The following is a 24,510-nucleotide window of genomic DNA, read 5'->3' as shown; positions in this document are numbered from 1 at the left end:
AGCCCATCTCTAAATATGAGTTAAGCAGCAAAATCCAACCTGTTTTTGTCCATCTCGGTGGGTGGCCATTTTCTCACTTGCTGTTGACTGAAAATAACATAATTCACCATGAAAGTAATTGAACACCGCCGTTAAATTAAACGTGTCGTAAAAAGCGATGAAGTGAGCTCAAGCTGTTTTACACACCGAACTGGTTGTCGCATCCACAAGCAGCACCTGAACGCATCAGTCCCAGGGGCGTCTATGCTCCATCTACCCGACCAATCACGTCACCTGTATTTGGGGCGCATGTGCTCCTTTAGCCAATGGGAAACCATAATTCGCCCTCCAAGCAACGCCCCATCCTTGTCAAGCACCGAGGAAGCATCCGCGTGCATAAAAACCACGCCGACATGATTGGGGTCCTCCTCTCCGTGCCTTCTCGTCGGCCAGGCTGCTGCCACTTTCTCCAACTGAGCTTGACCAACACAAACTTGCAACCATGTCTGAGAAACATCCCTACAAAGTTGGTCAGTCACGACTTTAGTTGTTTAGCCGTCCTTTTTAAGTCGACGTTTGCGCGTGCGGTGATGTGTGCTTTATGGTTAGTTAGCTCGCTAGCATGAGCAAGTGGCACAAAACTACGAGATCAGAAAAGCTTCTTTATGCTATAAAATCACACTTGTATCGACCTCATTTCGTTACACGCTAGCATAAACGCTCAATTTGTTGACTTGTAAATCATTTTTGTATTTAGGTCGTGTTGCAGTATATTTTTTTAATTTTTCGGGGAACAGCTGTTTGTTCAATTCCGCAGTGTGCGAATGATTTTGAAACGAGTCGTGACGTCGAAGCGAACAGTAGCGCTGGATTCTGGATGTTGTAGTTTTTGAATGAGGCTAAATGCAACAGGTCATTTGCCTGCGAACTTAATCTCCCATGAATCAGCACCCCATGCTCCCTCCCCGGCGTGATTGACGGCGGCAGACTGTCGTAATGCCGCACGTGCTACCCCCGAAATCAAAAAATTATATACATATATATATATAAAATGTAAACTGTTGGTAAATATATTTAATCTATTCATTTTCCGAACATGATAGCAACAATTATACATTTAAAGTATATATACTGTATATGTAAAGTATATACAGTAAGTAATAATGGAAACTGATTTGGGTTAAAGGCACAAGCAATAGATGGAAAATATTTATCCATTTACTGTATAGGATATGAATTAATGTATACGTGAACTTTTTCTGACTGGAAGTTTTTCCAATGTTTATATTGTAGATATTTGTATTGGGTTTTTTTTGTACAGCACGTTCAACATTCATTCGTGTTTTTATTTCATTTGTGTAAACTTATAGGCTTATTTCTTAAGCAATTTTATGATATTCAAATCTTTTATTACAAGTACATTCTGCAAATATTTCATACTTATCTACTGTTTTCGATGTTATTCACAACTGCCATTAAAGATATACTATATATAATTCCACTGCCGTCATTTCATGTTAGGTTGCCTTTTAATTGACTCTTTAAAATGCAAATTATAATTAATAAATTCACATTTTTGAATTGGCACAAAAACTGTCGCCGACGTATTTGTGAATGCATCTGATCATTTTGCATGTCCTGGAGTTTTGAAGGAAAAAAATGAATTAATTCCCATCTTTGCATGGCAATGTCATATACAGCGCGGTCATAACAAAAATCTGTCGAAAGTATCAAGTAAACTGAAAAATGTTGCTCAACAGCATGCGGTCAGATAAGAGCAAAGGGCCAAAGTCCACACTTCCGTCAAGACAACCTTGGTCCATGCGTCCGGCAACCCCGCTAGTGATTGATTTACCGCCTGTCAATCTGTCACTTGATGTTCTCCAGACCTTGAAAGAATTTTCCGTTTCGCTACTGGTTATAGATTGTGATATCAAAATATTGTTACTCAACATTTGCAGCTCTGCCCTTCCATAGGAGCAGAGCTTTGTCAGCAACCAAAAAAAATTGAATAATTTAAAAGAAAAAAAATCAGCAAATTTATTGCTCGCATGTGCATGAGTTGGTGAAAAATTTGTTGCATTGGCTCAAATTTCAGTCACAAAATACCACAATTTAGGGGCAGTCTGGTGTCCCAGCAAGTGATTCAAGGTCTATTTGATTGTGTGTTCTGTGCGTGGTCAATTTGAAATAACATCCTGTTTTTCAAGAAGGGGATAAAAATGTTGAGATTAATCCGATTCATCAATGACTCACCCCCAAAATTGGCAAAATAATTAAAGCTGCCAGTATGTGGGCTCCCTCGCATGGTATGCCAAGGAATTCCTTCCACAATACAGTTGAGTTGCATGTGAGGATGTGATGACCCGCTCACTTTTATTTGAACCCCCGCGCTCTGTTCCTCAGCTGACATCAGCCTGGCCGAGTGGGGGCGCAAGGCCATCGACATCGCCGAGAACGAGATGCCGGGCCTGATGAAGATGAGGGAGCTGTACAGCGCCTCCAAGCCTCTGAAGGGCGCCCGCATCGCCGGATGTCTGCACATGACGCTGCAGACGGCCGTGCTCATCGAGACGCTCACCGCGCTCGGAGCGGAGGTCTGTGCTCGCTCGGGCAATCCCTCTTCTACGTCTGCGTTTGTGCGTTTGCGTCTGCCTGTGTGTGTAGTGCACGCACGAGGCCTTTTCTGGTCTTGGAGGCTTCATCTCAGGTAAAGTGTTTGCCCCTTGAGGCGTTGCAGTGCAGCCGTCCATGTTGCAGCTGCGTCATAAGGCGGCAGAAAGCAAAGGCGGTCGTCTGCACCGAGTCAGCACAACAATTATGACTCGGCGTCTTGTTGACTGCCAACATATTCCGGTTGCGCTGCAGACACACATTTGGACATTTCATAGGTTTGTTTTTGCTTAGAAAAAAATACCACATAGCCTTTTTTGTTTCAAAGATTCTGTAGTTTATTTTTTTTTAATGAAGCCTTATGCCTTTTTTTTTTTTTTTAAACAGCCGTTTTTCACCCCTCTGAAAATGTGACCTTCCACAAAGGAAACTGACGCATCACTTTTTTTCCTCCATCTGACAGGACTTGATTCTTATCCGAAGTGTCTCACGAGGTTTTTCTTTCCCCCCTGCAGGTTCAGTGGTCCAGTTGTAACATCTTCTCCACTCAGGACCACGCTGCGGCCGCCATCGCCAAATCCGGCGTCCCAGGTAACCTCAAAGTTTTGCTTTACATTGTTCTTCCACTGCATCGTGGATTTGAAAGCCAGTATTTTGTAGGTCAAAGTGAACCCCTGCATATTTGCCATTGGGCATAAACAAATTCACCTTTTCATAGATTTTTATTTATTTTAAACACACCCATGTATGGGTTTTTTTCCGACTGAAAAATGTCATGTTTTTCGTGGCATTTATGAGGAGCCTCAATTAGTTGTGGATTTTTGCTGTTTGGCCTGGTCTCTGTCCCACGTGAATAACGGCTGTCCACTGCATGAATACATGCTCAAATTTAGTCTTGAGAGCCTTCTGTGTAAGTAACACGACCTGCCAGGCAGCAGTGAGCTCTGAAGCGATGCAGAGGAGAGGAAATGTTATTTCATTGTGCGTGTTGCTGCAGTTGGTTTGAGTTGGGTGAGACAAAATGATCGTGAAGTGACAAGCGGCTTGAAGCAAGCGCTCCGTGCGTCTTATTTAGAGAACTTAGCAGGCCAGAGTGAAAGCGGATATTAAAAAGCGCTTTTTAAGAAGTTGAAAGGTTTCTTAAGTTTGCAGGTTGGTCTCCGTTTTGGATTTTCACCTGTTGCAGGCTGATGGAACGCAAACGGGAAACGTCAGCGTTCAAAGTATTTGACTTTTCCACTGCCGACACCCAATTTTGTACACCGCTCCCACGCAGTGTACGCATGGAAGGGCGAGACGGACGAGGAGTACATGTGGTGCATCGAGCAGACCATCTACTTCAAAGACGGACAAGCCCTCAACATGATCCTGGACGACGGGGGAGACCTCACCAACCTGGTCCACAGCAAGTACCCCAAGCTGCTCAAAGGTGAGTTTGGGTTTGAAAAGAGGGCTTCTCAAACTGAAGAAGGAGTTAATTGATGTCATTAGTCATTGAATAACAAAGCAAACGAATATTACACTCTGACGCTTTACATACACTTGCATGCCCCTTGAGGCATTACAGCGCAGCCGCGCCCGTGTGGCAGCTGTGTCAGAGGGCCGAAAGGCAGTCGACGGCAGTGACGGCGCTGCGTTTTATTGATCGCCGACGCGTACCCGTTTGGGTCTCCTCCTTGAACGTGGATTCCCGCTCGTGTATTTAAGCGTCGGCGTGTGTCCGCCAGGCATCCGTGGCCTGTCCGAGGAGACCACCACGGGCGTCCACAACCTGTACAAGATGATGAAGAAGGGAGAGCTCAAGGTGCCTGCCATCAACGTCAACGACTCCGTCACCAAGGTAACAAGCATCACGGCGTGTCCAATTTAATGTCCTAAGATTCCTGACCATTCTCGATTTTGTACTTGCGCGTAAGTCAGGTGTGATGATGCTACTTGGATACCTCCGAACTTTAACGTGCAAGTTGTGACTCGGTAGTTGTAAACCCCCACACCCCCCTCCCCCTCCACGACAGCATATATGGCACGACGTCAACATGAGTGAACAGGATTCACCCGACGTCTGGTCTGGCTCTGTTGGTTTTAGAGCAAGTTTGACAACTTGTACGGCTGCCGCGAGAGCCTGATCGACGGCATCAAGCGCGCCACCGACGTGATGATCGCCGGCAAGGTGGCGGTGGTGGCGGGCTACGGCGACGTGGGCAAAGGCTGCGTGCAGGCGCTGCGCGCGTTCGGAGCCCGCGTCATCGTCACAGAGATCGACCCTATCAACGCCCTGCAGGCTGCCATGGAGGGTGAGCAGTTCGCCGCGTCACCGCCACTTGGGTTGAAAGCCTTTCGTCGGTAGTTATTCGTAATTCTTCCTTCGTAAGTCACACTGTCCCACCACTGAGGGGCTATTTTAACAACACATTTTAGAAAAATGATTTGACATTATTTGTTTGGAATCCCTGGCCCCCTGCACCTCATATCACAAAAGCCTGATTTAATCCGGGGTGTGCACACTTGTCCTCTGCAATGTACATTGCAGGCTTTGAGGTGACCACCATGGACGAAGCCTGCCTGGAAGGAAACATCTTCGTCACCACCACTGGCTGTGAGGGCATCATCCAGGCACAGTAGGTGGCGCCACAACTTGCTTTTTTTTTTTTTTTTTTGGGCGCTTGTCATGAAAAATGGCCGACACATCCACTCCCGCATGCACACAACTAGCAAGTGCCCGCTCAGGCAACGTTTGATTCCGCCTGACTTGATACGCGCTAGTTGTAAGCCAAAACAATCCAGACCAACTTGGGTACCCGTCACGAGTCACATAGGCAGTTGTCTCCCATGTGACTGCGTTGGTGTTTTGCTTGCGTTTTTTTTATTCATTTATTTATTTATACTCCCCCCCCCACCCCCTACAGTCACTTTGAGAGCATGAAGGATGACGCCATAGTGTGCAACATCGGACATTTTGACTGTGAAATAGACATGAGCTGGCTCAACGCCAACGCCGCGGAGAAGATCAACATCAAGCCGCAGGTAAAACAAACTGAGAATAGAGTCATACACTCAGTCACAATATATTCTTTATTATCTGCAAAGAATTCAAAATGGTGTAAAGACGCTTCGGCTGTGTATCTGGAAGGTTGTTATACTGCCCCCAGGTGGCCACGGTGCACACACCAGAAGGAGCGGCACAATGCCTCTTAAGTTGAAGCCAAACATTTGGCAGATATTGTTTGTTGTTTTACATCGTATACTGTATGTGGTAGTAGTCTTATTAAAATCACAAGTTTTCGTGCCATTTGCATTGAATGCAGCTTATGTGGTTAAAAAAGGAGAGAAAACAAGGTGGACACAAAGGAAAAGTGGCAAGGGTTAAGAAATGCTCGTTTTTTTTCTTTGTGTGCCGGCCACTGCAGGTTGACCGCTACCGAATGAAGAGCGGACGCCACATCATCGTGCTGGCCGAGGGCAGGCTGGTGAATTTGGGCTGCGCCATGGGACACCCCTCATTTGTCATGAGTAACTCTTTCACCAATCAGGTGCCTTACCACATTCTTGCTCTTAAATTAGGCTCATTTAATAACCATAAAAACACTTTTGTTTGAAAAAAATAAACAAAACAGGAAAATTGATAAAAATGAGTGGTATGCATATTACATTGCTAATATTTGTTCATGTTCCAGGTTCTGGCTCAAATCGAACTGTGGACTAACACTGACAAATATCCTGTGGGCGTCTACTTCCTCCCCAAAAAGGTCAGACTGCACTTGATGCTGTGCAATGTTCTCGAGTCACATTGTTTGGAAAACTAACGAGCTGCAAATTTATCATGTTTTCAATACAACGCATCTTTACTTATATAGCGCTTTCACAACAGCTGTTGCATGGAACCCAACAAATGTACTCAAATGGATTCAAAACCACTGAAGATGTACTTGGCGGACTTAATTGGGTGATTCTTTTAATGTGTGTTTTCTCGTTTGTTTATGCTCGCAGCTGGACGAGCAGGTGGCGGCAGCCCACTTGGACAAGTTGGGCGTGAAGCTGACCAAGCTGACTGACAAACAGGCTAAGTATTTGGGCCTCCCTACAGAAGGACCCTTCAAGCCCGACCACTACCGCTACTGATCCCGGCCGCCGGAGAAAGCGTCCTGGTCGGCCATCGCTTGGACTCCTCTGCTGTCGTTTGCTCTCCCTAATGGAATCGAATGAACCCTTCCCCCGTATGGACCGTTAGCATTTTTAGCTAGCTAAGCACTTGCTGTGGCCTTCTTCCAGTTAGCACTTAGCGCTCACTAAGACCACCACTGGGTCCAGTGAGGATGGATGACAGGATTCCTGGCGAGGTTTTAAATCTTTGACTGTAATTAATTTGATTAGAACGGCCCCTCCGCAACTGCGCTGACTCGGACGCTCATCAACGTTGCGATGTTGCTGTTGATTGTCAACAATAAACATGGTGACTGACTTTTGTGTTCACTACCAAGGTGACTGCACATTAGATTTGCCTTAAAATATGGCACATAATCATTTTTTAAGGAGCTGTATACGTTTAACATTCCCACCCAGCATGTTTAGAATTTTTAGTACAATGGTGCCTTGACTTATGACAGGGTTGTCCTTTGGGCCATCTCCCACTGGAAGCCACAAAACCACTTTGAGATTTGAAGTGAGGATAACTGCATTTATTAACATGTATATAAAAATTGTAGTGTGGTGCGTTTGTAAAATCCTCTGAACCTCAGCGTGGGGTGGGGACATCAGGGCTGGACATCATTATATATTTTTAGTGACCCCAAAAAGATGTCACCAAAATCTTCACAAAGAGAGTTAGGTTTGAAAAATGGGCAAACTACAATAAATAATGGAAAAGGTATTTTTAAAAAATGATACCTGAAAAATGGACGTACCATTTGTAGGCGTACAGTTAAGTATTTGTACATAATTACAACTTGTCACCATCCAATTACCGTTGAAAAGCAATGGAATGAAAGTACTCTGTGACGTCACGCAAAGTATATATGTCCAGCAGGTGGCAGTGTGCGCTGTGAAATGTCACGGTCAGGAAGGAAACGTCATTTTGAAATACTGTATTACTCTATAAAAATAATTGAATAACTGCCCCCCCCCTTTTTTTAAAAAGTTCTTATTTAATTCTTGAGAAAAAATATCCAAATGTACTAATTTGTGTTTTTTATAAAATTTGGATGATGGATGGAAAAGTCAAAAACATTTAGTGTCTTGGTTTATGTTCTTGTTTTTTTAATGTATCACTATTGGGAAAAAAAAGCAAAAATGTTATTTTCATTTATATTAGATATGCTTTGTTCTTGTTTTATTTGAAACACTCCAAACATATTGGTATCCATTTTTTGTTTTATTGAAAAAGTCGAAGGGAACATGGAGGATGAGCTTCAGACAAGTCTTATATAGTCTAATATAAATAAATAAGATATAAAATCTCCGAATAGTCTCCCGTAGGACTCCACTTCAATGAGAACTCTGGATCTGTTCATGACCGTGAACTAATGGTCTATTGAGAGTAATGTATGAGCAATCTATAAAAACTTATCGAACCAGCTTCGAAGGCAGGGCAGCAGTAGCTCAATGTCGGACTTTGAAGACTCGGAGTGAAAAGGGCTTCGGCGCACCAATACTAAGTTTGCAATCAGCGCCATCGGGCAAGGGAAGTGGGGAGCCACCGCGGTTCATATGGGAGTGCGAGGAAAGCTTTGCGAGACCGAGATTTTATCATGCTCATTAATAATGCTTTATAGCCCAACAAACTCCCAACAAATGTACACACACACACACTCGATGTATCCAATGTGCTTTTCGTTGTTGTTCTGTCGAATCAAAACACAAACACATTTTAGCACCTTAACATGAAATAATATGATGCTCAAACATAAAATGATGCCTAATAATATAACATAAGCTTACATTAGGGTTTTTTTGTGTGTGTTTTGTTTAAATGTCACATCTGGGGCTCCGCTGGAACCCAAGGCTTGCCCTTGTGTAAAACCCTAATCCGAACTGGACACCCTCATTTGAAAGCCTAATCTTCCTTCGAAGTCGTCAGACCCTGGCTGGCTTTGTAGCGAATCGCCTTAAAAGTGTAACCGAGCTGTTGTGGTCTGTTGACGCAGACGTCGCTCGCTAGCAAAATAAACTCCAAACATCATGACTTCATACACGTGCAACGCACTTGTCAGCACGTACACGTGAGTCACCGCTTTGTGCACACACGCAGAGAAGCAGACAATAAATAAACACACACGCGTTGACACGATAAAAAAAAACATGACCCGCTCGTGCTTTTGTAGCCATCTAAGTTGTCCTGATTCAAATCAACGTAGATTCAAACTTGCCGTGCGATTTGACTTCATCGCACGGATCATATGTCACGGCTGCGTCTGTCTGCGTGTGGGTGCGAGCGTAGCCCGAGGACTGCAGCAGATGTCACTTAGCTCATTAGCTCATGAGGTGAGCTTGGCGAGAGCTAAACGAAAAACATTTGCTCGCTTGACGCAATTGGAAACACGTTTCATCAAAGCGTGGCTGGGCAGCGCTTTCCTTTGGGGCTGGCTGATTATCCGGGCAACGCGCGACCGGGCGGCGATCCTCGCCGAGACACTCGGTCGCTCTTCGTCGAGCGGCTGCGCCCGGCGAACACGGCGGGGGGGGGGGGGGGGGGGGGGCGACTGGTTAGCAAGTCCGCCTGACAGTGCAGAGGTCATTGGTTCGATTCTGCGCCGCGGGCTTCCTGTGTACAGCATCCAGATGAGATTTTTACTAGCAGACGCTGAAAACTTTGGAGCATTGGCGATCATATTGGGCGCCCTGTCGAGCCCTGCTTTGTGTGTGTGTGTGTGTGTGTGTGTGTGTGTGTGTGTGTGTGTGTGTGTGTGTGTGTGTGTGTGTGTGTGTGTCAAATGCACTCTGCACAGTATTGACTTTTGAGGTCTGCACAATCTTGTCAAAATGACATGACAGTCGATGTTTGCTTTAAAAATAAATAAACGTACCGATCATTTCTTTCTCGGACCCTTTTGGAAATGTTACATTTGAACGGAATTTTATTGTGTGTTCGAAAATGGCCCACTTGAAAATGTTTGTCGACAAGAACATCAGGTTTGCTCTTATTCACAACGTGATTTTGAGAAATCAAAAATGTTGATTAGAAAACAGGAAAACAATTGTTGCTTGGTGTTTTGAAATTTTCTGTTTGATAAAATCCGTCCTTCGGGTCTCTGGGATTAACCTGCAAAATTGCTTCTCAAAATGATAAAGTTGCTCCTCAATGTATATTAAGTCATTGATCAGCAAAACTGCTTCTCATGCAAAAGGACATTTTGAGCCTCAGTCATAAATTAACTTTGAAAAAAGGGCTGAATTGTGAAAACGTCACCCACGAAGCAGACATGCAGCTTGTTCTCATTCCAAAACGAGCGCCGAGTCCCAGCAAAAACTTCAAAATGCTTTACGCATTGGAATCATAACCTTTTCTGGAAACTCTCATGAATCTCAAAGCCTGCCTTAAAACCCTAATTTAGAAACCTAACCAAGAACACTTCATTTCGAGTAAAATAAATTATTAACTGCTTGGGATTGTGGTCTGGTTTTGACATTTTTGTAAGAGTAAGTGAAGGCCGGTATGCAAAGGTTTTTCTTTTGGATCAAGTCTAATTGATGTGGTGAAAGAAAAAAACAAGAAGCTCACTCGCACAAAAATAAATAAATAAATGTATGAAAAATACCGGCACTGTCCCAAAACAAGGGAAGGAAACCAGCGACTCTCCTCTCGCTGTTTTTCTTTTGGCTGTTAAGTGACAAACCAGAAAAGTCAACAGGAGATGCTTTTGCGGTCATGTTTGAGGGTCATCATAAATGTGTGGGGTCAAAATGCCATGTCAGCATTTGGAGGCCCTACAAAAACTGACTGTAAACCGCCATCACGTCACACCATGGATGATTAGTCAGAATTCACAGGAAATGAAGGAAACTCCCGCCAAAAAGACGAATCGAGACCTCAGGCAATTTCCAAGAATTGAACTTGAGTGGAGTCGATTCACCGAGTGAATTCAGTGAGCTAACTGGCTGTTTCCCGCTATTTCAGTCCGTCCTTCTTGAGCGACAGTAAAACGTGGGGAACGCGACACGTTAAAACGACAGGGCGGTGTTGAACATCATGCGCACGAGCGTAAAAGTTGACCATCTCACCGGCTCAACGGCTAACTGGCTAGCGTTAGCCGTCAACGGCTACAAAACATCAGCGTTTGAGCAAAACAACACAGCTAACCGTTTGGCGCGATCCGGCTAGCTTGATTGAAAACGACCTGACGGGAGCAGCCGATTTGATTGTCGATTGATGTTTGATTGCCTCGTATTTCACCGATCACACGAGTGATGGAAGCAATTAGGGAGCTATCGAGGTTGAAATCGCAGCTGGGATTATCTTCGATTAGCACCAAATCGATTATCTTCGATTAGCACCAAATCTCAGCCGTGATAGATGGAGCTCAACATCACTCCCTCTTGTGTTTATGAACCCTTGCTCGTCCAACTGCGAGCAAAAACCCCGGCGTCTGAAATAGTTTCCCTGTTATTAAAGTTCCAGCAAAGTGAAAACAAATGTAAATTAGACACATCACAGTGAGTGGTGTTTTTACCAAGCTTGACAAATTCGAATGATTAAAACAAAACAAAAAAAAGCCAAGTGACAGCATGCTGGAGACGATCCCAGCCATTTCCGGGCAGTAGGCGGGGTACACCCTGAACTAGTTGCCAGCCAGTCGCAGGGCACACATGGATGAACAACCATTTTCGCTCACACATACACCTTGGGACAATTTTTGAGTGTCCCATTCACCTATGGTGCATGTTTTTGGAATGTGGGAGGATATCGGAGTACCCGGAGAAATCCCACGCAGGCACGGGGGAGAATATGCAGTTTCCACACAGGAAAGCCGGAGCCGGAATCGAACCCTGCACTTCTGCACTGCGAGGCCGACATGCTAACCAGTCTGCCGACATGCTAACCAGTCTTCCACCATGCTGCCCAAAATGAAAACATTTCAATTCAAAATTTTGAAGTAGAATTGTATGATTGTCATTCATTGAAAATGAGTGTGTTCTTGATCATTTACTGATTCTTTATTCCAGAATTATTGGGGGGGGGGGGATGAAAAACAGCATTCTGGTTATTCGCTTCCTCGTCTCTCGGCCGTTTGGTTTGCTAAACTTGGGGTTTTTTTTCTTCCCCCATCTGTCTTTTGTCTCCGTCACACTAAACTAACTCAATTTGCTTCTCTTGTTTGTTTCCTTTTCTTATCTGTGTAGTTTGGACCTCGCATCTCTTTGCACTGTTTTGTTTATTATGCTCGTGTTTCCTCCTATATAGTTGAGGACTGTAGTCATTTACCATTGTTGAACATTGTTGATTTGTTCTTTTTTGTATAACCCCCTTTGTTTTTTTTGTGTGTGGTTTTTTTTTGTGGGGGGCCGGGGGGGGGGGGGGGGGGTTCCGGCATCTGTTCCTTGTTGCACTCTGTCCAACTATTTTGGTTTGTCCTGGTTTATGTCTGGATTTTTTTTACGTTGTACCGTATTTTCACGACCGTACGGCGCACGGTATTAAAAGACGGACTGTCAATTGCGGGCGCTATTTCTGTATTTATCACAATCAAACACGCCAGGTTTCCCTCGCGTCAATGTCAGGAGTCGGTCTCGTTGCCGCGCGGCTCCCCAGAAATCATTTGCATGTGCAAATCATCATATTCATGGATGTTTTTACACAACTCGGGATTGGATAATGTCTTCAGAACAAACTTCTGAATGAAATTGATAAGGTCTAAAACGTGGGCCTCTATGCTCTCAAAAACGTGTTGCGCTAGCTTAGCTAACATTGGGAACTAAAGACCAAAAAAAATGCTGGATTTGGGAATAACAACTGGAAAAAAAAGAGGCTTTGCTGTTTTTAAAAAAAACCAGATTAAACTGAGAATTCTTGAATCCCCCAAATTGGTGGCTCTTGGCATGAGACAACACATTGGCCACAAATCATTCTTGGAACCGAAAACTTCCCACGCGAAAATGATTTGCATCTGAATTTATTTCGACATGGTCATTCATGCTCCCCGGTTCCAGCTCTACCTTATATGACCTTGTCAAGCTCATCATGTTTCAATTTTGAGTCACACGGCCTCGTGCTAAATGCCACCAAATCCCATTTCGACTCTTACACTGTTGACGTTTTCGACGAAAAATTAACATTTAGTCTTTGACAAAGAGCCTCAGTGATTTGCCCAATGACGGCGCAAATCTGAATAAATCCCACTGGAGAACATCTCCAACATCTGGAACGTCACGTTCATTCCACCTTGTCGTCAATCGGCGCCGACAAATTTGCGACACTTTGATCAGCGAGCCGCATTCTTATCCACTTGGCAACAGCCAGAAATTCATTCTTACGTGATATAATCCAGTCCCAAAACTTCATTGTCATGTTTCGACATATTTTGGGACTGGCATAGAAACAAATAAAAACAAACGATTCAAAATATTACTTTTCTTTAGTCACGCTTCAGTGGTTCTGGTCCTTTGCCGCATTCCGTCAAATGTTGTGACACGGTGCAGTCAAGTGTCGTGTGTTGCTGCGCATTGTCAGCTACAATTTAGGATGAATAAAGTTCCAGTTAGCACACAGTTGGTGTCCGTGCATTACTCAAGACAAGTCAAATTGATTTCTATAGCCCGCAATCACAGAAAAAAGTCTCAAAGCGCTTCACATGCTCACCGTTGACAAATATTATCAATATTGCCTTAGCTTCAACCCCCAGGAGGGCAAAACAGAAAGATTAAAAAAATACAATAAAAATAAGGATTAAAAAACAAATAAAGGGGATTGCGTAAAAACATGGAATATAAGTGTCTCAATTTGAGTTTTGTGACACAAGCCGTCGCTTGCCCCCCCCCTTGAGATAAGAGCGAGAAATTGAATTGCAAGTGCACTTCAGACTCCTGCCGCCAGGTGACAACAGCAACTTTCACAATATTCAATTCACATTGGTTTCCTTGCAGTGGAAGCGCAAGACCATTTGTTGGCACTAATGCACCTTTAAGCGGCTTTGACAACCGCCACCGAAGAACAAGGATGGACAAAACGTTCACTTTTTGCTCCATTTCCTGTTTGCAGGTTAGCTGCGAAGCAAAAAGTTATTTGTGATGCTGAAGCCTAAAATAGTGTTAGTGCAAAAAAATGCAAAAAAACCCCAAAACATGTTTGTGTGGGTTTTTTTTTTGCGGGGGTGGGGGGTATGAATTGGATTTTCCTTCCAATGGTGAATGAGGATTTGAGATTTTTTTTAAAAAAATCATTTGGATTTACTTTACTTCATTTTAACATCGGTTGCATATGACCCAAATGTGTTTGGAAAGGATTTATCATTTGTTTATTTTCAAAGACAAGAGGAGATAGTGAGGTCAGTTCAGCACATTTTAATCATATGCAACTGAAAACAAAGTACTTTTTGACAATGGTTTTGGTTACGAGCGCGGTCACGGGATGAATTAAACTCAAATCTCAAGGCGGCATTGTGTCATTCCTCTTTTTATCATTCTAAACACTATGATTATGATTTGTATTGACATTAAAGGTTGCCTCGCAGAATGGAATTCGGCGGAGGGATTTTTTTTTTTGTAGTTCCGGCGGCGCACGCAAACGTCATCCAATCAATGTATTCAACGTCACGTCAACGCTGACACAAACAGTGCGTCGAAAGTCACTTTTGTCACTTCATTCTCTGCCATGGCCAATGTTCACGTCCTGAATAGCGGCGGGGGAGCTCGCTCTTTCTCCAACAGACAAGTTTCGATGAGGAACGGACTCGCAGTGGCCCCCTCGACTCGTTACTTCCATTCTAAGATTCGAACGAGGTCAGGCAACAAATGAAACTTGTATCTCAAGGTAGCAGTCTCGCTCGGTGCCATTTTACTCTCAACTCAACTGTTATTTACGGAGCATTTGAAAACAACCACCGCTGTATACAAAGTGCTGTACATTTTACACGAGTAGTACACAATTACTGTAGCGCGACCGCAGTACAGAAGTGAGCAACGCGTCGGACTATTGTGGGGCTTTCAACGCTGAAATGAGCACAGAGCACCGTCCATTGGTCCCGTCTCCAAGCCAACGACACACGGACGGCCAGTGAGTGGTTGGTCCCCTGCTGCCAGTGCGAGTTTCAACTTTCGCGTTTGGTTTCGGAGCAGTGCACAAACAGCGCGTACCTGCGACACTTTTGTCAATATAGCAAAAAACAAAACAAAAAAAGGGCGCGTATCAAATTCGCTCCAAAGAGTCGACAGTGAATATTTACATTCGTTTCCCCACGAACCACCGCAGTTTTTCTTAGATGTTTTTAAAAAATGATTTTATATACACTAAAAAAAAAATCACAGCAACAAACTTGGATACAATTTGGAGTTGGTCAACTCGATAAAATAATTAAAATTTCGCCCATGTGAAAATGGGGTTTCCTGTACTGTATACAAATAAATAACAGTTTACAGAACTGCCTCTTGTATTGTACCCCAACTTCCAGATGTTACCCCTAAACCTAATACAGGTACAACTCTGCAAATTGTTGCCATAAATGTCAATCATTTAAAATGTCAAGTTGTTCCATCTTAATGTACTTAGTTGTTTTTGCAGTTTTGATACAGTCAAACTAAAAAATATACTTTTTACAGGACATATATTCACGTCTTTTGAGTATAACAAGATGAAGCAGAGAAATGGAATCAAATGTGTGATGGACACAATGTTTGAAGGAACAACAAAGAGAAAATGGCCCAAAAAAAAGAGCAAATCTGCCTTGCGTTTTGTTAAAGATTTTTTTTTTCATTGCCCGAGGGGAAATGACATTTTATCTTAGTTTGTAGTTTTGTTGTTGTCTCGAATGAAAACAACACTTTGTTTTGAACATTGCAGCATGATTTCATGTCAACAAATGGACGGTTGATTGATTGGAAACGTTCTTTGTGGCCTCTTAAGTTGTGTGTTTGAGTCGCCCGTGGAGTTATCGTCTATTTATTACTGACTGAAGGACCAGCATGCAGCGTTTTCATCTTCGTTTTCTTTTCCCTCTTGCATAGATTAAATTTCACTTAGCTTTCAATTCCTCCTCGCGTTTGTATGTTTGCTTGGTTTTTCTTACATTGCTCGTTGCTCCTTGTACATGCCAACGGTCTCGAGCTCGGGTCTTGAATTGGACAGTGATTTGAAATTTGAGCGGCAAATTGGTGCCGTTGTTCAAATCCAGCTTCTTTCATCTTAGGCAGCTCGCGAAAGTAAAGCCTCTCCTTTCTGATGAGCTCTTTGAAACAGTAATCGATGCCGTCGTCACTTTACTTTGGAGTCAGCCAATCCTCCATTAAGCGTCTCCAGTTGGTCCAGAATGCTGCAGCTCGCCACTTAACTGGTACTCGTAAGAGGGAGCACAGAAGTCCTTCACTGGCTCCCTAGACTCCTTCTTTTTAAGATCCTATTACAGTATTTGTTTTCAAATCTTGAAATGGCCTGACCCCACCTTACCTCTCTGAACTCCTCCGCTCCTGCCCGGTGCTCCAGGTCAGCTATTAGAGGTACCGAGATCTCAGTGAAGGCTCGGAGGGCATCAAGCCCCCCCCCCCCCCCCCCCCCGCTTAACATTCAGCAAGCCCCTTCGCTGTCCATCTTTAAAACTCATCTCAAAGCTCATTTTTGTTCTTTGGCTTTTGACTCAGCGTGAGACTTGATTTTTATTTTGACTGTTTTTGCGCTTTCGACTGTCTTTGTTATTCATTTGTTTGTTGTTGTATGAATGAATTTTGCTCCATGTCCAGCACATTGTGTCCAGCGGTGGTTGTTTTAAAGTGCTCGAGAAATACAGACGAGTTGAGTATATTGTCAACACAGACGAATGGGGGTGCATGTCGATCTGTGTAATTGTGATGTAAATACTTGTGGCTTGAGAGTCTTGGAAATGTCACGTAAATTATGGCTTTTAAGTGCTTCGCCAACGGTCCGTGTCACGTCACGTCAACGGTTCATTTAACATCACCCGCAAAAAAAAGGACACAAAAAAAAAACAAAAAACGTGCTGCCGAGTCATGCGCATGTGATAATAAACGCCGTGGAAAGTACGGACCAAACGTCTTTGGAATGTCAATGGCAGCTGTACTGTCATGCAAATATGATGCAAAGTCATGTCAATGGTATGTAAGCGATGGCTTTCATGTCCATGTCAATAAGCGTTTCCACCGTGGGGCCGAAAGCCAGGGTGTCATCGTAGCGTGTTGTTGCCATGTTCACAGCGTGTTCTCATCTGTGGTCTGCATACTCCCCCCCACCCCACCCCGCCCACCCACCGCCGTCTCCAAACCTTCCTGGCAGATTGTCAGCTGAGGGGCGAAGGTAGCCGCCGCAGACACTGAGCTCGGATTAAAAAGCGCAATGGGAGGATACCGGCGGGACATTTGGGAAACCGGCGGGCGAGGACGGACGTGACCCACAGCCGAGCAGTCCGACCAGAAGAGCAGGAGCCGCGCGGGAACTTTTGCCTCGCGGGACTTTCAAAGTGAGGTGAGGTCACGCGTCATGTATGTAAACATTTCGTCCAAACGGATGAAACATTACGATGGTGAAAAAAGATTGCCTGACGCTTTTGCGAGAAGTTCCGGCAGTGTTCCAGAAGCACCGTGACGGCTTTCCGGAGAGGTTTTTATCTGCATTTTGTTCTGGCAGTATTCCAGCTCCTCCACCAAAATTGCCACCGTTTTACGTTTCTACCGCTGCCTGATTGTTTTACGCTCCTTCATCTTGTGAGAAGATCCGGCAGCGTTCCGGCTCCTCCGGCACACGTTTGTGCTCCTCCGGCATTGGTGGAGCAACTTTATGGCTCATTTCAAGGAGCTTTTCTCTCCCGTTTTGCACAAAGTGCTGGCGCAGTTCTGGCCCCTTACGGCCACGCTGAAAATGTTAGTCGCTGCCCGGATTATTTTGCGCCCCTCCGGAGGGTTTTCCGCTCTATTTTGCGAGAATTTCCCGGCAGATTTCTGACAACGTTACCATTATGAATGAAGCAATTTTTTTGAGAAGTTCCAGCAGCATTCCTTCTCTTGCGGCCTCTGTGGTAAGAGTTTACCCTTTCCTCACCTTTTATGGCTCCCCAGCTGGAACCGCTGACAAGATCGTTTCAGCGTTTCAGTTTTTCAGTCATTGTCGCAAGTCCACGCGCCGTTCTGGTAACCCTCAGGAATCGTTGACGGCTCCCGGGTTGTTTCAAGCTGCGTTGAGACGTCTTGCAAAACGTCCCGGCAGCGTTGCGGCTCCTTGAGGGCTCCCAAACATTGAACGCTTCCCGGAGGCGCAGCCCTCGGGTATATTCAAGCGCCCCCGGCCAAACTGTTTTCAGCTGCCGGATCCTTTGTAAGGTGATTTGAGAAATTTCGACTCCTCTGACTGCCTATTGAAAACCGCTTTCGATGGTCGCTGGAGTGATTTTCTCTCGGTTCTATGAGAAGCGTTCCGGCTCCACTTGCAGTCGGATTGCTTCAAGCGCCTTTTTCTCTCCGTTTTGGGAGTTTCGGCCAGCCCGGCCCCCCTGCCAGCTCAAATCTTGACAGTTGCTTTATCGTTTTGAGAAATTTTTTATTTTTTTTCCTCAGGCAGTGTGCCAGCATCTTAAAGGCTCGGGTTTTCCTCTTGGTCGAAGTAGCGGCAGAGTTCAGATTCCTCCGGGAGCGTTCCAACTCTCCTTAGAGAGTTGCGGCTCTTGTGACAACTCTTACGCAGCTGGGATGGACGCCGTCCGCCGGAATGGTTTAAAGACCTTCTGAGCGACTTTCTCTCCCATTTTTGCGACACGCGGAGGCTCTCCTGGCACTTTTACGGCTCCCCAGGAAACTTTTGACAGGAGGCCAAATGTCGCAAACTCCTTTTGAGAAATGTTCACCCCGTTGAGGCGACAAGCTCCGGCCCCCTGTTGAAAATGTTGACAGCAGCCGGATGGTTTCAAGCTCCTACGCCTGCCGCATACGCGAGCTTGTCGGTTCCTCAACTGATGCTGAGGTTTTAATTAGCAACTTTATTTGAATTGCAAATACCAACAAACAAAAACGGCATTTTTAAAAACATTGTTAAAAAAGCTGACATTAAAATAATTCCGACTGCAGAATCCAGCCTGTCCAAAGAGAAGTAACCCCCCCACCCCCCGCCCCCTGGGAAAAAAAAAAGTCAGGCAGCCACGCGGCAACATAATTATTTACTTATTTAAAATCTGGTATTTTATTCTCTATAATGTGATTTGTTCTGCAAAATGTGAGCCAGTTGTGAGTCAGACTGAATTGCACGACAAGCTCAACTTCATTTCTGGACTTTATTTTCGTGTCGGGATGTCAACCTGACATTGGCGCTTTTGTTTTGATTTAAATTTAGTGTCAATTAATTATAAAAAGGCAATATTATGAAAGGAAAACAAATGACAGAAATTGTTCTTTTGTTTCCCGCTTATGACTTACAGCCTTTGTTTTTTGGGGTTTTTTTTTTCAAAACCTTTCTTTGAAATAAAGACAAAACAATTGAATTCAATGTAATTGTTGAAATGCTTTCAGCAAGTGAAATCATCTCGAGAAAATGAACATCAGATTTGAACTATTAAAATAATTGGTAACGATATCCCGTATAATTATTACAACACGTTCCCCACACATTGGCGGAGTAAAAATGCTGCGGTGGTGACTTGCTGTGCAATTTCTTTCCTCACACATTTTTATTCGATGAGCGATTAGGAGATACATATTCCTTTGGTGTGCCCTCATATTTCAGGCCACCTATACTTCATGCGAATAGCACTTCAAGGCACTGATGTCATACCTTGCCACACGTTCCACTGGTGAGAATGAAGCAGAATTAGAATTGATTTGAGGGCATTTGATGTTCTGCACCATTCCCATCCCTGCCTTTGTATGACACCCTAATTTCAAAAATTGACCGTTAATGGACCATAAGAGGTTTAGAATTCTCGATATACAGAACATTAACTATTTGTCATTGTATTTCACAACAATTGTATTTATTTTGCACTACGGCACCGTATTTAGATCAACTTTAGCACTGTTTTTGCACATCCTATTTTATGTACTTTTGATGGATTATATTTACATTGCATCGAGTGATATTTTTACTGCGGTCATATTCTCATCATCTCGGTTGCATCGTATGGAACTAATTTCCCCGTAAATCACATTAGTCAGAAACGAATGAGCACAAAATGGCGGTTTGGCACACGTGCCAGCAGGAAGAAAAATAATTTTCGGAACCATAAGTGGAACACGCTTCTTTGAAAACTTGATTGCCCACATGTCAACCTTCGAGCTAGATGCTGGTTTTTGAATCATCAAGGGGATAATCTGTAATTAAGGTTTTTAGCCTGGGCCCCACGACCGGGGGATTCTCAACTTTAGGAAGCGGGGCAGAAAAAAATGTTCCCACGTAATCGTTTCTACTGCAGTGTCGTTTATGGTAACCAACTGCAGCCCAAAATGCTTATTTTCGAGAGAAAAGTCCATGAAAACTAATTTATGTTAATTGACGCCCCACCCAAACATGCGGTTCTGATAATAAAGTTATACACATATATTTCAAGAATAAAAAGAAAACCTTGACACGTAGAGAGAAAGTTGTCATCTGGAAATAGTTGTATTTTTTTTTCGGGAAAAAAAAATTGCAATCATTGAGGGCAAAGCTGGATTTTGTCTAAACGAAAGTAGAAAATATAAAAAAAATACAAGTGAACTGAATAAAATGCTCATTTGTCAGCGTATTATTCTCTCTTTTATTCTTTAAGAGGTTTTTACTCTCGAACTTGGGCAGTATACATGGAAAAAACAAAACACTTTTTGCTCTTCACCCATTCCTCAAATTCTTTCTCCAACTATGGACCTGTGCTTCATGTGATGTTCCAGGTTGTGAACCAATGTTTTCTTCAAGGAAATTGCAAGAGAAAATTGAAACGGTGAAAAAGAATTTGACCTGTGGGAAAAGGTCAAAGACACCATCATGTGATATTGACTTCTCGATTCCAAAGGTATGCTAATGTCGTAAGTTTGGGTCCCCAAATATATATAGGATATTGAATTTGCACCCCCCCCCCCTGCCCCCACACCTCCCAGGCATGCTGGAGGAGTGTGAGAAGTGGCGCTTGATGAGATCCAGGCTTGCTCATAAATCACGTGCTTGCGGTGGCTTGCCACCACATCGCATTTCTCAGACTTGGAAGTCATTAAATTCTTTATCTGTGGTCAACTTTGACATCCTCCCATCTGGTCCCACACTAGGATTAATTTTTGTATTAAAATTTCAATTACTATTGTTATTGCATCCATTTTAGCAATGATCTGACAAGCAGTGGGACACATCATCATCATCATCATCATCAGGTGTCCCACGGGAAATTTCCCTCAAAGGCACGGCTCACCAAGGTGGCGCCCCCAGGGGCAACACGAGTAGCATGCGGGCCTGTTCTGAAAATAGTGGTGGGACAATTGTGATTTCCCAGGAATGTTGTAGTCTTGATTATTTGAAGTTGTGGACACAGGCAGATTTTTATAGAAACAAAATTCGGCATATTGATCATTCTAAATGAATACTATAATTGTTCATGATAACATAATCATAACTTTAGCCCGATTTACATTATTCAAAATTTAAATGTGTTTTTAGCCTGATGCTGATTCTGATATTTGACAGAATAAAATTCTGATAACCAATTAATTGGCCATTAATATATTTTTGAAAATCTCACAAAAAAATGTGTTTATTTTCTTTTTTCCCCCCTTAACACTTACAACAATAAACATATGACGTACAGATAGAACTTGGCTGGTCTACAAGTGAAACTAAACTCCAAAGTACTTTTTGCAAGAATCCATTGCATGTGCCCACACTTGTATTCTGATTAATATTGCATTGGTGGAACGAGCATGTTGAAGCAATATCGCCCTCTGCTGTTGAAGTCAAGCCAATAATTGTCTTGACAAGAATATGTTCAATGTGGCCGCACTAGTTTTAAACACGAAATTCTGATTAATATTGTGTTTGTGATATATGGATGAAGCAGCAAAACGTAGACGATTTGAATCATCTCAGAGGGCGGCCATTTTGCCATTTGCTGTCGACTAAAAAATGACATCACAATGCCGGACGGGCTCAGGTCACGACCAATCACGGCTCACCTGTGTTATCGGTTTGATCACGTGACCTTGGCCGGAGGAGTCCACCCGACACTGGAATGTCATTTTCAGTCGACAGCAAGTGGCCGTACAAAACAAAATGGCCGCCCTCTGTGAAAAATCAAAACGGTCGCAACTTGCTGCTTCATTCCTATTCCAAAAACGCAATTCTCATCGGAATACCGCCTTCAGACGAGTGGAGCCACATAGAATATATTATTGTCAAAAAACTTTTGACTTGATTTCGACTACCCCTTTATCTCAGATTTTGTTCACACAACAACAAAGGAGAATGTTTTTTTATACATTTGACCGCCCCCCCCCCCCACTGATTCAGTGCTAGTAAAATTCAAAAACATTTCTCTGTGTTGGTTTTCGTTCTCAAAACAGGATAATTCAAGAAATTGTGCCATATGTGGGGGTTTTTTCACAGCAAGCTAAAAACATTGTGAGCGGCAAAAAAAATATCTTCTGTTCCCATCTGGAAAAACAACAAATGCTCAATTGGATCTGGAATACAAACCGTCAATGTGTCACAGTCAGACGTATTTTCGCCGAGATGGATTTACTGGGAAATGGCGTATTACAGGCAAACACACATGATATGGGACTCAGTCTCTGTTTCCTGGAAAAATAAAAGAGGTGTAATGAAGGAAACAGCAATCCAAAAAGTCTTCACATGCAAGCACTTTGTCCATATTTTGTCACATTTCAAAGTGGAATATACTGTGTTCATTGTGATTGAAGGGCCTAAAAGTGATTTGCAAATGAGAAGCAGGCCCTTCTAGGCGCTGTGACCTTGACACATGTTCCTCCCTTGTGTGTGTGCATGCGGGTGTGTTAGCGGTTGATTGTCTTATGTTGTCAGTCACCTTAAACAAAAGTTTTTTATTTTGAGTGGGGGGGGGCGTTCTTCCAATCTGGAGTGAAACAATGATGAATGTTTTCTCTTATTTTGTTCAGCATTTCTCATGCTTTTGTTGTTTCTTGTCACTTTAATGGAGACTTTTTTGGGGGGGGTCTTTTTTTTCTGCAGAAAGGCGAAAAGCACCACGAGGATGCGTGCTGCGTTGTTGCTGGCCAGCTTTGTGTTAACCGCTTCGCACTACTTACTGGGCACCGCCCACATGTTGCCCGACGACACGCCGAGCGGCAACAAGGCCGCCATCTCCAACACAATCTCGGAGGGCAACCGCGACGGCAACGCTGGAGGATTGTATGCACCCGTCGTCATTGTGGGCAAGTTGTGTTCGTCATTGTTCACTTGACAAGAACGCCCACAATGTGAATGAATACACGACCATAACTATGACAATGGGCATAATAATAACTATAGACACAAAAAAGAACACTCAAAACGGCAATAACAATTAAAAAAAAAAAACCCGAGACATTACCATGTGTTTTCTTTCCTCCAGAACTGCCAAAACCAGGAAGGAAAAAGAAGGCAAAAAAGGTGTGTGTGTGGGGGGGGGGGGGGGCGGTTGTCAATTTTTTGGGAGCATTGATGATTAATTAGATTGTGTGTGTTTGTACACGCTCGTTTGTGTTGAAAGCAATCGCCACTGACGTCACTGCACGTTGCATTTTTCTGACGCTCGTGCAAACTTGCTCCTCAGAACAAGCTTGGTCGCAGGCGGCGCCCCCCGCCCCCCGCCAGCTGCGTCCCCATGTGGGGCAGCTGCAAATCCGAGGGAAAGGTGTGCTGCGATTTCTGCGCTTTGTGCCACTGCCGCATCTTCAGGACCGTGTGTTACTGCCGCATGGGAAACCCTCAATGCTGAGGGTCCCCGATGACCTGACCTGACCTGACCCCACACCCCCATCCCCGAGGCCCCTCCCCGAGTTCCCGAGCTTGCCTTTAAGTCGACAGCATGAAAGCACTTTACTTTAACATGGGCGGCAGCATCCTGCCATCAAGTTAGCATGCATACGCACAGCTTATGACGATCAGAAGCAAATAGTTTTTGAATAAAAGTGTATGCAACATCATGTTGGATGTCTGTCCATGAGCGCACCCCCTCTCGTTTGCGCGCACCCACAAAAACAAACCAAAGAAACTTCAATTCACTGGCCGCTGCGGACGAGGACATTCCTCGAGGATCGCCTCTTTCTTGGGTCGCCTTTTATTGGCGAGATGCGTATAAGCAGTACCGGTCAAAAGACAGCCTCTAACTCAGTATTTTTGCATTATTTGAATACATTTTGGATTTGTGAATGATTTATAGAAATCATCTACATTTTGAACAAATCTGGATGGAATTCGTCCGTACACCCTTTCTCCCACCACACACTCATGAAAATGAATCTTTCAAAGCAATTAATAAAGAAATTCCATGCGGCGCCCCCGCCCCCCGACTATTCCAGGTGATGAAGGTTTTATTTGATTTATTTTTTGTCACGAGCACACCACCTCCGCTGTCACGCTGCTACTGGGTTATGTTCCACCAGCACTTGAGAGGAGACGGTTTCCAGCTGCAACACATTTCCAGCCCGTTTCCTTTCCTCACACAGGAAATGGGCGTTTAAAGTACACAAGAGAAAGATGGAGGGAAAAAATGCGGTGGGATGAAGGGTGAAGGTGAAGAGAAGATAAAAAAGCAATACGAAGTGATTAGAGAAATGGTGCGCACGAGTGGAGGATCACACAAA

The 24,510-nt window shown here is 43.9% G+C and overlaps 2 protein-coding genes and 1 non-coding gene across 7 annotated transcripts; all 3 read left to right on the top strand.

The window, feature by feature from the left end:
* Positions 1-345: 345 nt before the first annotated feature.
* Positions 346-7,051, top strand: ahcy (adenosylhomocysteinase). Its single transcript, XM_086117183.1, has 11 exons — positions 346-509; positions 2,386-2,576; positions 3,108-3,183; positions 3,869-4,021; positions 4,320-4,432; positions 4,679-4,886; positions 5,123-5,210; positions 5,499-5,616; positions 6,000-6,122; positions 6,267-6,338; positions 6,580-7,051. The coding sequence occupies exons 1-11, from the start codon at positions 482-484 to the stop codon at positions 6,709-6,711; spliced, it is 1,302 nt and encodes a 433-aa protein (XP_085973309.1). The 5' UTR covers positions 346-481; the 3' UTR covers positions 6,712-7,051.
* Positions 2,698-2,830, top strand: LOC147201723 (small nucleolar RNA SNORA17). The gene has a single exon (XR_015101713.1). It is a non-coding gene; the product is annotated as a small nucleolar RNA SNORA17 (small nucleolar RNA).
* Positions 7,052-14,354: 7,303 nt separating the features above from the next.
* On the top strand, positions 14,355-23,850 carry asip1 (agouti signaling protein 1). 5 transcript variants are annotated; one of them, XM_086118507.1, is made up of 6 exons: positions 14,355-14,520; positions 17,021-17,209; positions 20,593-20,714; positions 22,895-23,097; positions 23,277-23,314; positions 23,478-23,850. In XM_086118507.1, exons 4-6 carry the CDS (start codon positions 22,917-22,919, stop codon positions 23,640-23,642), a joined length of 384 nt encoding a protein of 127 aa, XP_085974633.1. In that variant the 5' UTR covers positions 14,355-14,520; positions 17,021-17,209; positions 20,593-20,714; positions 22,895-22,916; the 3' UTR covers positions 23,643-23,850. The 5 variants fall into 5 exon arrangements, with proteins under 5 accessions (XP_085974633.1, XP_085974631.1, XP_085974632.1 ...); XM_086118505.1 differs by lacking the exon at positions 20,593-20,714; XM_086118506.1 differs by lacking the exon at positions 20,593-20,714 and having other exon boundaries at positions 14,363-14,551.
* Positions 23,851-24,510: the final 660 nt, after the last annotated feature.

The sequence above is a fragment of the Hippocampus guttulatus genome, chromosome 8 (assembly GCF_054856545.1).
Source record: "Hippocampus guttulatus isolate MCC_2025c chromosome 8, RoL_Hgut_1.0, whole genome shotgun sequence".
Classification (NCBI taxonomy): Eukaryota; Metazoa; Chordata; class Actinopteri; order Syngnathiformes; family Syngnathidae; genus Hippocampus; species Hippocampus guttulatus.
This window is presented reverse-complemented; position numbering and strand designations above follow the sequence as displayed.